At 39.8% G+C, this 14,845-nt stretch overlaps 1 protein-coding gene across 8 annotated transcripts in view; it reads right to left on the bottom strand.

Annotated features, from left to right (window-relative positions):
• Nucleotides 1–2,806: 2,806 nt before the first annotated feature.
• Nucleotides 2,807–14,845, bottom strand: part of NOLC1 (nucleolar and coiled-body phosphoprotein 1) — a 31,688-nt gene continuing 19,649 nt past the window's right edge. Inside the window, exons 15-16 of one of the 8 annotated variants that reach the window (XR_009536044.1) lie at nt 12,561–12,694; nt 2,921–3,060 (exon numbers count right to left, since the gene is read on the bottom strand). Coding sequence is in view for 1 of the 8 variants with exons in the window: in XM_060126101.1 (XP_059982084.1) it covers nt 2,890–3,060 (171 nt within the window). In the remaining 7 variants the exon portion in view is untranslated. Of the gene's footprint in view, nt 3,061–7,482; nt 9,495–12,558; nt 12,695–14,845 lie in introns of those variants that run through there. The other 7 variants (XR_009536043.1, XM_060126101.1, XR_009536047.1 and 4 more) reach the window with 7 other exon arrangements.

Raw genomic sequence — 14,845 nt, 5'->3', positions numbered from 1 at the left:
CATGCACTGGCAGGCGGATTCTTAACCACTGCACCACCAGGGAAGTCCCAAAACACAAGCTTTAAACAACACAATAGACCCAATAGACTTAATTGATATTTATAGAACAATCCACCTGAAAGCAGCAGAGTACACTTTCTTCTCAAGTGCACACAGAACATTCTCTATGATAGATCACATCTTGGGTCACAAATCAAGCCTCAGTAAATTTAAGAAAATTGAAATCATATCAAACATCTTATCTGACCACAACACTGTGAGATTAGAAATCAATTACAGGAAAAAAAATTGTACAAAAACACAAACACATGGAGGCTAAACCATATGCTACTAAATAACCAAGAGATCACTGAAGAAATCAAAGAGGAAATCAAAAAATACATAGAAACACATGACAATGAAAACACAATGACCCAAAACCTGCAGGACAGAGCAAAAGCAGTTCTAAGAGGGAAGTTTACAGCAATTCAATCTCACCTCAAGAAAAAAGAAAAATCTCAAATAAAAATCTAACCTTACACCTAAAGCAACTAGAGAAAGAAGAAGAAGAAGAACAAGAAAAAACAAAGTTAGTGGAAGGAAAGAAATCATAAAGCTCAGAGCAGAAATAAATGAAATAGAAACAAAGAAAACAATAGCAAAGATAGTAAAACTAAAAGTTGGTTCTTTGAGAAGTAAACAAAATTGATAAACCTTTAGCCAGACTCATCAGGAAAAATAGGGAGATGATTCCAATCAATAAAATTAAAAATGAAAAAAGAAATTACAACTGACACTGCAGAAATACAAAGGACCATAAGAGACTACTAGAAGCAACTATATGTCAATAAAATGGACAACCTGGAAGAAATGGACAAATTCTTAGAGAGGTACAACCTTCCAAAATTGAACCAGGAAGAAATAGAAAATATAAACCGACCAATCACAAGTAATGAAATTGAAACTGTAATTAAAAATCTTCCAAGAAACAAAAGTCCAGGACCAGATGGCTTCACAGGCGAATTCTATCAAACATCAGAGAAGAGCTAACACCCAACTGTCTCAAACTCTTCCAAAAAATTGCCGACAGGGCTTCTCTAGTGGCGCAGTGGTTGAGAATCCGCCTGCCAATGCAGGGGACACGAGTTCAAGCCCTGGGCCGGGAAGATCCCACATGCCACGGAGCAACTGAGCCTGTGCACAACTACTGAGCCTGTGCTCTAAAGCCTGTGCTCCACAATGAGAGAAGCCACCGCAATGAGAAGCCTGCACACCTCCATGAAGACCCAATACATCCAAAAATAAAAACAAATAAATAAATTAAAAAAAAATTGCAGACAGAGGAACACTCCTAAACATATTCTACGAGGCCACCATCACCCTGATGCCAAAACCAGACAAAGATATCACACACACACACACACACACACACACACACACACACACACACACAAATTACAGACCAATATCACTGATGAACATATATGCAAAAATCCTCAACAATATACTAGCAAATCAAATCCAACAACAATTAAAAGGATCATAGACCATGATCAAGTGGGATTTAGCCCAAGGATGCAAGGATTCTTCAATATATGCAAATCAATTAATGTGATACCATATTAACAAATTAAAAAATAAAAACCATATGGTCATCTCAATAGATGCAGAAAAAGCTTCTGACAAAATTCAACACCCATTTATGCTAAAAACTCTCCAGAATGTGGGCACAGAGGGAACCTACCTCAACATAATAAAGGCCATATATGACAAACCACAGCAAGCATCATCTTCAATGGTGAAAAACTGAAAGCATTTCCTCTAAGATCAGGAACAAGACAAGGATGTCCACTCTTGCCACTATTATTCAACATAGTTTTGGAAGTCCTAGCCACAGCAATCAGAGAAGAAAAAGAAATAAAAGGAATACAAATTGGAAAAGAAGAAGTAAAACTGTTGCTGTTTGCAGATGACATGATACTATACCTAGAGAATCTTAAAGAGGCCACCAGAAAACTACTAGAGCTAATCAATGAATTTGGTAAAGTTGCAGGATACAAAATTAATGCACAGAAATCTCTTGCATTCCTATATTCTAAAAATGAAAGACCAGAAAGAGAAATTAAGGAAACAATCACATTCACCATTGTGACAAAAAGAATAAAATACCTATGAATAAACCTCCTAAGGAGGCAAAAGACCTGTACTCAGAAAACTATAAAACACTGATGAAAGAAATCAGGATGACACAAACAGATGAAGAGATATATCATGTTCTTGGACTGGAAGAATCAAAGTTGTGAAGATGACTATACTACCCAAAGCAATCTACAGATTCAATGCAATCCCTATCAAATTACCAATGGCATTTTTCACAGAATTAGAACAAAAAATTTTACAATTTGTATGGAAACACAAAAGACTGAATAGCTGAAACAATCTTGAGAAAGAAAAACGGTGCTGGAGGAATCAGACTCCCTGACTTCAGACTATACTACAAAGCTACTTTAATCAAGGCTCAAAAATAGAAATATAGATCAATGGTACAGGATAGAAAGCCCAGAGATAAACCCATCCACTTATGGTCACCTAATCTATGACAAAGGAGGCAAGAATATACAATGGAGAAAAGACAGTCTCTTCAATAAGTGGTGCCAGGAAAACTGGACAGCTACATGTAAAGGAATGAAATTAGAACACTCCCTAACACCATACACAAAAATAAACTCAAAATGGAATAAAGACCTAAATGTAGACCAGACACTATAAAACCCTTAGAGGAAAACATAGGAAAAACACTCTGACATAAATCACAGCAAGATTTTTTTTTAAGTTAAGATGTACACATTTATTTTATTTTACTTATTGATTTTTGGTTGCGCCAGGTCTTAGTTGTGGAAGGCGGGCTCCTTAGTTGCGGCTGGTGGGCTCCTTAGTTGCGGCATAAGAACTCTTAGTTACAGCATGCAGGTGGGATCTAGTTCCCTGACCAGAGATCAAACCCACGTCCCCTGCATTGGAAGGAGGATGCTTAACCACTGCACCACCAGGGAAGTCCCAAGATCTTTTTTGACCCTCCTCCTAGAGTAATGAAAATAAAAACAAAAATAAACAAATGGGACCTAATTAAACTTAAAAGCTTTTGCACAGCAAAGGAAACCATAAACAAGATGAAAAGACAACCCTCAGAATGGGAGAAAATATTTGCAAAAGAAGCAGTTGACAAAGAATTAACCTCCAAAATATACAAATAGCTCAGGCAGCTCAATATAGAAAAAACAAACAACCCAATCAAAAACTGGGTGGAAGACCTAAATAGACATTTCTCCAAAGAAGATATACAGATGGCCAAGAGGCACATGAAAAGATGATCAGCATCACTAATTATTAGAGAAATGCAAATCAAGACTACAATGACGTATCACCTCACACTGATCAGAATGGCCACTGTAGATCAAAAAATCTACAAACAGTAAATGCTGGAAAGAGTGTGAAGAAAAGGGAACCCTCTTGCACTGTTAGTGGGAATGTAAATTGATACAGCCACTCTGGAGAACAGTATGGAGGTTCCTTAAAAAACTAAAAATAGAACTACCATATATGACCCAACAATCCCACTCCTGGGCATATACCCTGAGAAAACCATAATTCAAAAAGACACATGCACTCCAATGTTCATTGCAGCACTACTTACAATAGCCAGGACATGGAAGCAACCTAAAGGTCCATCAACAGATGAATGGATAAAGACGATGTAGCACATATATACAATGGAATATTACTCAGTCATAAAAAGAAACGAAATTGAGTTATTTGTAGTGAGATGGATGGACCTACAGTCTGTCATACAGAGTGACGCAAGTCAGAAAGAGAAAAACAAATATCATATATTAAATCATATATGTGGAATCTAGAAAAATGGTACAGATGAACCTATTTGTAGGGGAGGCATAGAGACACAGACGTAAAGAATGGATGTGTGGACACGGGGGAAGAGGAGGGTGGGATGAACTGGGATATTAGGATTGACATATATACACTACCATGTGTAAAACAGATAGCTAGTGGGAACTTGCTGTATAGCACAAGGAGCTGAGCTCAGTGTTCTGTGATGATCTAGGTGGGATGGCGGGAGGGGGGAAGGGAGGCCCAAGAGGGAGGGGATATATGTATACATATAGCTGATTCGCTTCATTGTACAGCAGAAATTAACACAACATTGTAAAGCAATTACATTCCAATCAGAAAAAATTCTATTGGGATACCCAATCATAGAATTGTCCTTGTTTTCTGTCAGCACCCAATCTACAGCAAACCTCTGTTTCCTTGCCCTCCCCCACCCCACTGCTCCAAATCAACCAACAAAGCCCACATCTTAGAACAGTCTTCCTTCTAACACCCCCTTACCGAGACATCCTGTGATTCTCTTGGTGTATGTTCTCCCTCACTGTGACGAGTAGTAAACTCCACTTATTCAACTACAGCTGTGTTCCTGGAGGTCTTTGGCTGGATTGCAATGACAAGACTACACAGAAACCACAAGACTTCCCCATGTCCCTGTCTCCTCCTTCTCCTCCTTTTTAGCCTGCCTCAAGTATTCTCAGGTGGCTCTGCTGTGACTCTTTTCTCCAGCATCATCTTCTGCCTCTCATCCCCTTTCACCTCAGAACTCTGCATTTTATTTTTCTGCTGCATGGTTTGCGGGATCTTAGTTCCCCAACCAGGGATTGAACCTTGGCCCTCGGCAGTGAGAGCACAGTGTCCTAACCACCAGACCACCAGGGAATGACCTCTGCATTTGGTATGTTGTTTTTGGGTTTTTTTGGTGGTACACGGGCCTCTCACTGTTGTGGTCTCTCCCGTTGCGGAGCACAGGTTCCAGACGCGCAGGGTCAGCGGCCATGGCTCACGGGCCCAGCCGCTCTGTGGCATGTGGGACCTTCCCGGACCGGGGCACGAACCCATGTCCCCTCCATCGACAGGCGGACTCTCAACCACTGTGCCACCAGGGAAGCCCATTGTTTTTGTTTTAATTAATCTCAAACTATTTTCTAATTTCTCTTGTGATTTCTTCTTTGACCCATTGGTTATTTGAGATTGTGTTATTTAATTTCCACATATTTGTGAATTTTCCAAATTTCTTTCTGTTATTGATTACTAGTTTCATTCCATTGTGGTCAGAGAAGACACTTTGTACAATTTCAAATGTATTAAATGTATTGAGATTTGCTTTGTGACCTAACATATGGTCTGTCCTGGAGAATGTTCCACTGCAATTGAGAAAATTACGTACTCTGGAGTGTTCTGTGAATATGTTAGGGCTTGTTCATTGTTCAAGTCCACTTTTTCCTTACTGATCTTCTGTTTAGTTGTTTTATCCATTTTTGAACATGAAGTACTGGAGTCTCCAACTATTGTTGTAGAAATGTCTATTTCTCTCTGCAATTCTGTTTGGTTTTGCTTCATATATATTGGGGCTCTGTTGTTAGGTGAGTGTATGTTTATAATTATTATATATTTTTGGTGGATTGACCCTTATCTATAAATAATGTCCTTCTTTGTCTCTGATAACACTTTTGGGTTTAAAGTCTATTTTGTCTGATATCAGTATAGCTACCCCAGCTCTTTTTGGTTACTATTTGCATGGAATATCTTTTTCTATCCTTTCACTTTCAACCTATTTATGTCTTTGGATCTAAAGTAAGTCTCTTGAAGATGGCATATAGTTGAATCATTTTTTAAATCTATTCTGCCAATATTTGCCTTTTAATTGGAAAAATTAATGTTTACATTTAATTACTGATAATGAAGAACCTACTCCTGCCATTTTGCCATTTGTTTTCTACACATATGTTTTAATCCTCAGTTCCTCTACTACGGCCTTCTTTTGTGTTTAATTTTTTTCTAGTATGCCATTTTGATTCTCTTCTAATTTCTTTTTCTGTTTTTGTTTTTAGTTATTTTCTTAGTGGATACCTGGGTGTTACACGTAACAGCTTTGGTTGATAACAATCTAGTTTGAATTAACCCAATTTAGCTTCAATAGTATACAAAACTCTGCTCTTATGCAGCTTTGTCCTCCCTTTCTTATGTTGTTATTGTCACAAATTACATGTATATACATTTTGTGCCCATTAACATAGATTTATAATTATTATTTTTGTGTTTGTCTTTTAGTCATATGGAAAAAAAAAAGAGTTACAAACCAAAAATACAATAGTACTGGATTTTATACTTACCTATGTAGGTACAATTACTGGTGTTCTCTATTTCTTCATATGGTTTCTAGTTACTGTCTAGTGTCCTTTCACTTCAGTATGAAGAACTCCCTTTAGCATTTCTTGCAGGGCAGGTCTACTAGCAATAAAGTCTTTTGGCTTTTTTAAAATCTGGGAATACCTTAATTTCTCCTTCATTTTTTTCATTACAATTTTTATTTTTTTGTTATTATAAAAGTTCTATGCATTTGTGCTTTAAAATGTTAAAAACTGTCCTGTGTATATATTTTCCATTTTTTTATTGTGGTAAAATACACATGACATAAAATTTACCATCTTAACCATTTTTAAGTGCACAGTTCAATGGTATTAAGCACATTCATATTGTTGCACAACCATCACCACCATCCATCTCCAGAACTCTTTTCATTTCACAAAACTGAAACTCTATACCCATTAAGCAATAACTCCTCATTCCCTCCCCCACCTCCAGACCCTAGCAACCACCATTCCATTTATGTCTCTATAATTTTGACTACTCTACTCTAGGTAGTCACCAACAAGTCACACCAGGAACATGGGCCACTATTCCCAAAGCTGACACCAAGTTTTACAATCCTTCTTTCCATGTCCAGAATGTCTTCTGAAATTATCAGAAGAGAGGACACAATGGTATTTTTTTCCCATTACAAATACACACACACACACACACACACACACACACACACACACACACACACGTGAGACTGAAGTAAGTAGTAAAAAGTGAAAAGGAGGGACTTCCCTGGTGGTGTGGTGGTTAAGAATCCACCTGCCAATGCAGGGGACATGGGTTCGAGCCCTGGTCCGGGAAGATCCCACATGCCAGAGCAACTAAGCCTGTGTGCCACAACTACTGAGCCTGTTCTCTAGAGCCCGCGAGCCACACCTACTGAGCCTGTGTGCCACAACTACTGAAGCCCACGCGCCTAGAGCCCGCGCTCCGCAACAAGAGAAGCCACTGTGATGAGAAGCCCGCGCACAGCAACAAAGACCCAACACAGCCAAAAATAATCAATTTATTTAAAAAAAAAAGTGAAAAGGAATAAAAAGTAAACCGAGAAAATCAACTCTGTCTCCCACTCCTATCCTTAGTTCTGTTTCCCAGAGGCAACCACAATTATCAGTTTCTTGTGTATCCTTTCAAATATGATCTATGCATAAAAAGGTATATGTTTGTGTAACCAAAAGTGGGGTCTGGCTGCTCATCGCTCAAAAGCCAATAAAGAGGCAAGGTTGGTGGAAAGGAAAGTTTGCTTTATTTTGGGTGGGGGGGTGGGGTGGGGGTGGGGGAGGGCAGACTCCTGTCCAAAGGCCAACTCCCCCCCACAACAACTGAATGATCAGTGGGCAAGAGCTTTTATAGACAGAGTGAGGGGGCTACATGCAGAAACAGCACAGTCAGCTCTGACAGTCATCTTAAAATTGGTCATGCGGTAGTCTGATCAGCGTCATCTTGATTGTTTTAGGTACAGTTAGTCTTCAGTTCCAGGGTCAGTTTGTTCCCATTTCCTTGAGGCCAATCCTTGGAATTGTGGCAGCTTATGTCATGGCCACAGTCTGATCATCATGTAGTTAACTTCTTCCACCTGGTGGGGGTTTCTGTATCTACAAGACAGCTCACAGTATATGGCTCAGAATATTATCTATAGCCATTGAGAAGGAAGTAAAGGTCCTTAATTATGCTTAATGACTAAACTATTATTATTTAGTTTTTTTTTTTTAACAAATTTTGTTTATTTATTTAGGCTGTGTTGGGTCTTCATCGCTGCACGCGGGCTTTCTCTAGTTGAGGTGAGCGGGGGCTACTCTTCGTTGCAGTGCACGGGCTTCTCATCACGGTGGCTTCTCTCGTTGTGGAGCACGGGCTCTAGGCACGCGGCCTTCAGTAGTTGCGGCACGCAGGCTAAATGTTGTGGCTCATGGGCTCAGCTGCTCCACGGCATGTGGGATCTTCCCGGCCCAGGGATTGAACCTGTGTCCCCTGAATTGGCAGATGGATTCTCAATCACTGCGCCACCAGGGAAGCCCTATTATTTAGCCTTGTTGGACTGTTTTCCTTTGTGTCTGTATTTTCTCACTTCTCTGATTAAACTTATTCTTTGGCTAAAGGTTTTTTTTTTGTTTTCACAGACAAAAGGCAGGCAGAGGACATGAGGGGGAAGGACCATAGGGTCCTGCTCCATTTCATTTGTATTTATCTTCTTAAAGGATAGCACTTTTTCATATTATTTTTTTACTTTAAATTTATTATTTATTTATTTATTTATTTATTTATTTGGCTGTGCCATGCAGTTTGTAGGATCTTAATTCCCCAACCAGAGATTGAACCTGGGCCCTCAGCAGTGAGAGTGTGGAGTTCTAACCACTGGACTGACAGGGAATTCCCTTCATATTGTATGTTGCCTTTTAAATATGTCTTGGGGAGTGTCGCATATTGGTACATCTAGAGCTTCTGCATCTTTTTGAATAGCTGTATACTATTTCATTATCTTAGTTGCAGCATGCAGGATCTCTGTTGCAGCATGTTTAGTTGCAGCATGTGGGATCTTTAGTTGTGGCATGCAGACTCTTAGCTGCAGCATGTGAACTCTTAGTTCCATCATGCATGTGGGATCTAGTTCCCTGACCAGGGATCAAACCTGGGCCCCCTGCATTGGGAGCACAGAGACTTAACCACTGAACCGCTAGGGAAGTCCCAATTTTCCAATATTAATGACAGAACCAAACTACAGATCCAGGAAGCTCAGAAAACACCACATAGGATAAATACCCAAAATCCTGTACCTGGGCATATCATATTCAAACCACAGAAAACCAAAGTCTTGAAAGAAGCCACAGTGGGGTGCAGGGAGACCTTACACATACAGGAAAAAGATAAGAAATATGTTGAACTCTTCAGAAACCATGCAAGCAAGAGGTGCGTAGAGTGAACTATTTTAAGTGCTAAAAGAAAAAAAACCATCAGGAATTCCCTGGCAGTTCAGTGGTTAGGACTCAGCGCTTTCACTGCTGGGCCCAGGTTAGACCCCTTGTTGGGGAACTAAGATCCCACAAGCCACACAGCACTGCCAAAAAACAAAAAACTATCAATCTAGAATTCTGTATCCAGCAAAATTATCTTTAGAAGTGAAGGAGAAATAAAGACTTTCCCAGACAAAAACTGAGGGAACGTGTTGCCAGTAGACCTGTCTTACAAGAAACATTATAAAATGTTCTTCAGAGAGAAGAAAAATGATATAGGTCAGAAACTTGCACCTATGTAACCAAAAAGAAGAGCGTTAGAGAAGGTATAAATGAAGATAAAATCTTTCATTTTATTGATCTATTAGTTAATTGTTCAAATAATAGCACAATGTATTGGGAGATTATAGCTTATAGATAAGTGAAATGAATGACAACAATGTTATAAGGGACAGGAAGGAGGGATTCATAATACTTTTATAAGATACCTGCACTATTCATGAAGTGGTATAGTGTATTTGAAAATGAACTTAGATTTGTTGTAAATATATATTTCAAACTCTAGGGAAACCACTAAATATTTTTTAAGTATAATTAATATGCTAAGAGAAGAGAGAAAATGGAATTATATAAAATGCTTGTTTAAAACTAGAGAAGAGGGCTTCCCTGGTGGCGCAGTGGTTGAGAGTCCGCCTGCCAATGCAGGGGACACGGGTTCGTGCCCTGGTCCGGGAAGAGCCCACATGCTGCGGAGCAGCTAGGCCCGTGAGACATGGCCGCTGAGCCTGTGCGTCCAGAGCCTGTGCTCTGCAACGGGAGAGGCCACAACAGTGAGAGGCCTGTGTACCGCAAAAAAAACACAAAACAAAACAAAAAACACTGCATATTGTACAATGCCATAAAAATGAAATTCTAGAAAAAGCAAAACTAGAGTAGCGAAAAGCACGTCAGTGGTTTCACAGAGCTAGATTTTAGGTGAGGAGATTGATTACAATGGAGAAAGACGGGACTTTTTAGGGTGATGGAAACATTTTATATCTTAATTGTGGTGATGGTTACATGACTATATACAATTGCCAAACTTATTAAACTGTACTGTTAAAATGGATGAATCTTATTTTATGAAAATTATACCAAATTTCTAAATTGGGGGGAACCTAATCCCCAGAATTCCCCCCTAATCTAAAAATAGGAGGGAAATCTTTTTTTTTTTTTTAAAAAAGGAAGAATTAGGCAACTCAGTAAGAACTGATTTGAAAAGCTCTCCAAAATACATTGTTATGGCTAGTATTTGTACAAGGAAAAAATGGCCGAGTCTGTGACTGTAATTGCATAGAATATCCTTGAAGTTTAACGAAAGAATTGGTATAAGGGCTGTCTGTGGGGAGGGGAACTGGGTGGTTGGGATAAGTGGTGGGCCTTTTTACCTTTTTGGAATTTTTTCTGGGTGCACATAATATCTAGGTAAGAAATAAACAACTAAAGTAAAATAAAACAGTTATAAAAATAAACTGAATTCAGACTCAGAATTTTAAAAAGAGAGAAATGTGACCATTTTTAACAGTCAAATTTGGTAAAGTGGGTTGTACCAGTTATATGAACATACTGCTATGTTAATAATAATATAATAATAACAACAACAACACTTACTGAGTTGTGTCATGTGCCAGGAATTGTTAAGAACTTAATAACAACTTGAGACATACAGAAGTTAAGTAATGTCTCTAAGTTCATACAGCTAGCTGGAAGACGTAATGATAAATGTCTAAAGGATGCCTGGATCCTTACAGCATAGGAGGGAGTAAGATGAAGCACAGTGTTTCTCGTGGGAGTAAAGTAAGTGTGACAAAAAAAGAAAGTTTACAGTACTGGCCACTCAAGAGGCCCTGGTCTGAGAGGCTGGGCTGATACATCTAGCAGGCCCCAGAGGACATGTCCAGGGGCCGAAGACCTAAGGATCATGTCGTGGAAGTTACGCCCCAATCAGAGTTCTCTATATTGAGTCAAAGGGAACTACTCCAGGCAGGAGTTTCCAGTCTGACTCAGGAAAACCTGAAGTATGCAAATAACACCTTGATCTCAGATGCTCTGCAATCTAGCAGGGATGTAAGTTTGATGTGTACCTTTCAGCATTTGGAAGAGCCAGGGTAGCAGAGCAGCATTCAGGGAAAAGAGAGAAAGTGGGGGGAAAACTGGGAGGTATAAGTGAGGTAGGGTCTGTGATGGAGTAATCGCCCCCATTTTATCCTGTATATGGCTTCAGGATGGAATAGGCACAGGACAGCTACTGGGTATAACAGGGTTTTTCTTCATGAACCCTGAGAATATCTCCCTGAATATCTCCACAATCTGTTGTCCTCCTTTATCTCCAGACCATCTGGTTGGGAAGCTGAGCTATTTCAAGCCAGTGTCTGGTTTTTGACACTTCACCCAATTGACTAGACCTTTTCCTGGAATCGTTTCCAGGAATCTCTATTTCCACTGCTTCCTTGGGAGACCCCCACTTTACTGATTCCTCTGTGGAAACCAACCAATTCCCTCTAATTTCTCTCCTGCATATCTGAGGACTTGGAGAAGAGTCAATTCTGTCCCCAAGGCAAGGAGATAAGGGGATAGATGGATTAGTGCATTGAGTAGCTGGCTCCAACCATTTTGCAACTTGAGGCTATAGCTGGACTACAGTTAGTTAGTATGCACCTGTGTTTTTTTCTAGACTGTACGTCCTTTCTCTTCCAATTTACGAGAACTTTTCTAAGAGCCAGGATCCATGTCTGTCACACCATCCAATCCATCAAAACCGCAAGGCTCTACCTCCAAATATATCCATTGCTCTCTCTACTACACCCACCCTGATCAGGAAGGCAGGAAACTGATAGCAACTCAAATTGCTAAAATTAACCTTTTTTTTTAAAGGTTAAACTGCTCAAATTTCCATGAGCTCTTTACAGTAACCCCATTTCTTTTTCTTTCTTTTTTTTTTTTTTTTTGGCTATGCCATGCAGCTTGCGGGATCTTAGTTCCCCGACCAGGGATCAAACCCATGACCCCTGCAGTGGAAGTGCGGATTCCTAACCACTGGACTGCCAGGGAATTCTAGGAAAGTTTAATAAAGGAACTATTAAACTAATAAACTGGTATAGGGAAATACAAGTGCACTAGTGGTGGCCACTATAGGCCTAGAAGGAATGAGGGAGGGGGGCCATTACTAGAATACAGAGACAGAGAGAGCTTTGTGGAGAGGGCTGCCTGGCAGGAACTGTGGCCTTTCATCAAGGGATATAGGTGCCCACAGCAACCCTGCAGATGGGGAACCAGGAGAGTACCCTGATCTCATTCTCCCCTCACCCTCTGATCTCTTACCAGTCCTCCACGTTGGCAGTGCTCCACACTGGCCAAGTTTAATCAGAAATCAGAGGGTCTAGCAGCTGGTTAAACGGTCAACACAGGTCGGCTTCCTGGAGCACAGAGCAGGGTAGAGAATGATAGAGTGGACCTGGAAAGGTAAACAGAACATCATCTTTAACCTGGATTCTTGCAGTAACCTTAACCTATAGTCTGATTTCTTCACAGCTGCCAAAGCAGTCTTTTTTTAAAAAATTGTGGTGAAATATATATACATCACAAAATTTGCCATTTTAACCGTTTTTAAGTGTACAATTCAGTGGCATTAGTTATATTTACAATGTTCTGCAACCATCACCACTATTTCCAAAACTTTTTCATAACCCCAAACAGAAACTCTATCCATTAAGCAATGATTTTCTATTACTTGCACTTCATGCTCCTGATAACCTGCAATCTACTTTCCAACTCTGTGAACTGGCCTATCCTAGATATTTAATATAAATGGAATCATACAATATTTGTCTATTTATATCTGGCTCCTTTCACATAGCATAATCTTCACAAGGTTGATCCATGTGGTAGTATGTATCAGAACTTCATTCCTTTGTATGGCTTATTAATATTTCATTGTATGCATATACCACATTTTGTCCATTCATCATTGATGCACACTTTGGTTGTTTCTACCTTTTGGCTATTGCGAATAATGCCGCAATGAACATTATCATACAAGTATTTGTTTGAGTCTCTATTTTCAATTATTTGGGGTTTTATACATAAGAGTGAATTTTCTGGGTCATATGGTAATTCTATGTTTAATTTTTTGAAGAACCCCACAACACAGTCTCTTAAAAATATAAACTGATGTTGTTAGTCCCCTCCCTAAAATGCTATATTGCTTTCCAATTTCAAAACTTATTGTAAAGTTACAGTAATCAAGACAGTGTAGTACTGGCATAAGGGTAGACATAGATTAATGAAGTAGAACTGACAGCCAGACATAAACCCATATATTTATGGGCAACTGATTTCAGACAAGAGCCCAAAGACAATTCAATGGGAAAAGAATAGTCTTTTCAATAAATAGTGCTCGGACATCTGGACATCGACATGCAAAGAATGAAATTGGACCCCTTACTTACATACACACAGAAAATTAACTCAAAATGGATCATAGGCCTAAATGGAAAAGCTAAAAGCATAAAACTCTTAAAAAAAAAAAAAAAGGAGTAAATCTTTGAGACCAAGGGTTAGGTAAAAGCTTCTTAGATATGACACCAAAAGCATAAGCAACCAAACTAAAAATAGATTAAACTTCATCAAACTAAAAGCTTCTGGACTTCCCTGGTGGTGCAGGGAAGAATCCACCTGCCAATGCAGGGGACACGGGTTCGAACCCTGGTCCGGGAAGATCCCACGTGTCGTGGAACAACAAAGCGCATGCGCCACAACTACTGAGCCTGCGCTCTAGAGCCCACGTGCCACAACTACTGAATCCCGTGGGCCTAGAGCCCGTGCTCTGCAACAAGAGAAGCCACTGCGATGAGAAGCCCGCACACTGCAACAAAGAGTAGCCCCCGCTCGCCGCAACTAGAGAAAGCCTGTGTGCAGCAACGAAGACCCAACGCAGCCAAAAGTACATAAATAAATAAATTTATTAAAAAAAAAAAAAGACTCAGGATGTTCCTTGACACTACAGATCCCCCCTTCACCAGAACACACAGGCTCTCTGAGAGGCTGTCAGAAAGTGGTCAGGTTTCCTGACCACCACAAGTCCATGAAGTCTAGAAACACCAGCAAAGAGACATTATACCATCAGGAATTCTTCCACTGGAAAATAATAAATACTATCATCTATGTTTCCAGACTTTGTGGACATCCTGTATACAGACTAGGACCACTGTCCTGAACAAAATCCAGTTCTGCTCTACTGTCCAGCCCACTCCAGCAGATTCCAGCAGACAATTTATCTTTCAAGGTTTCCAGTGATTCTGACTTTTTCAGAAACCCTCAGGCTATCTGGCAGCTCACATTTGAATTCTAAAGATGGGCCAGGTTCCAGTTCTCGCCTTACATGACTCCTAGGCCTCTGCATAACTCATGTTTCAGTGCCTACCAACATCACAGGACCCTTTAAAAAGCTCTATAGTACACTGAGTTATTTGTAGTGAGGTGGATGGACCTAGAGTCTATCATACAGAGTGAAGTAAGTCAGAAAGAGAAAAACAAATACCGTATGCTAACACATATATATGGAATCTAATTTAAAAAATGGTTCTGATGAACCTAGGGACAGGACA

This window comes from Lagenorhynchus albirostris, chromosome 16, assembly GCF_949774975.1.
Source record: "Lagenorhynchus albirostris chromosome 16, mLagAlb1.1, whole genome shotgun sequence".
Classification (NCBI taxonomy): domain Eukaryota; kingdom Metazoa; phylum Chordata; class Mammalia; order Artiodactyla; family Delphinidae; genus Lagenorhynchus; species Lagenorhynchus albirostris.
Note: the sequence above shows the minus strand (reverse complement) of the source record. Positions and strands in the feature narration are given on the sequence as shown.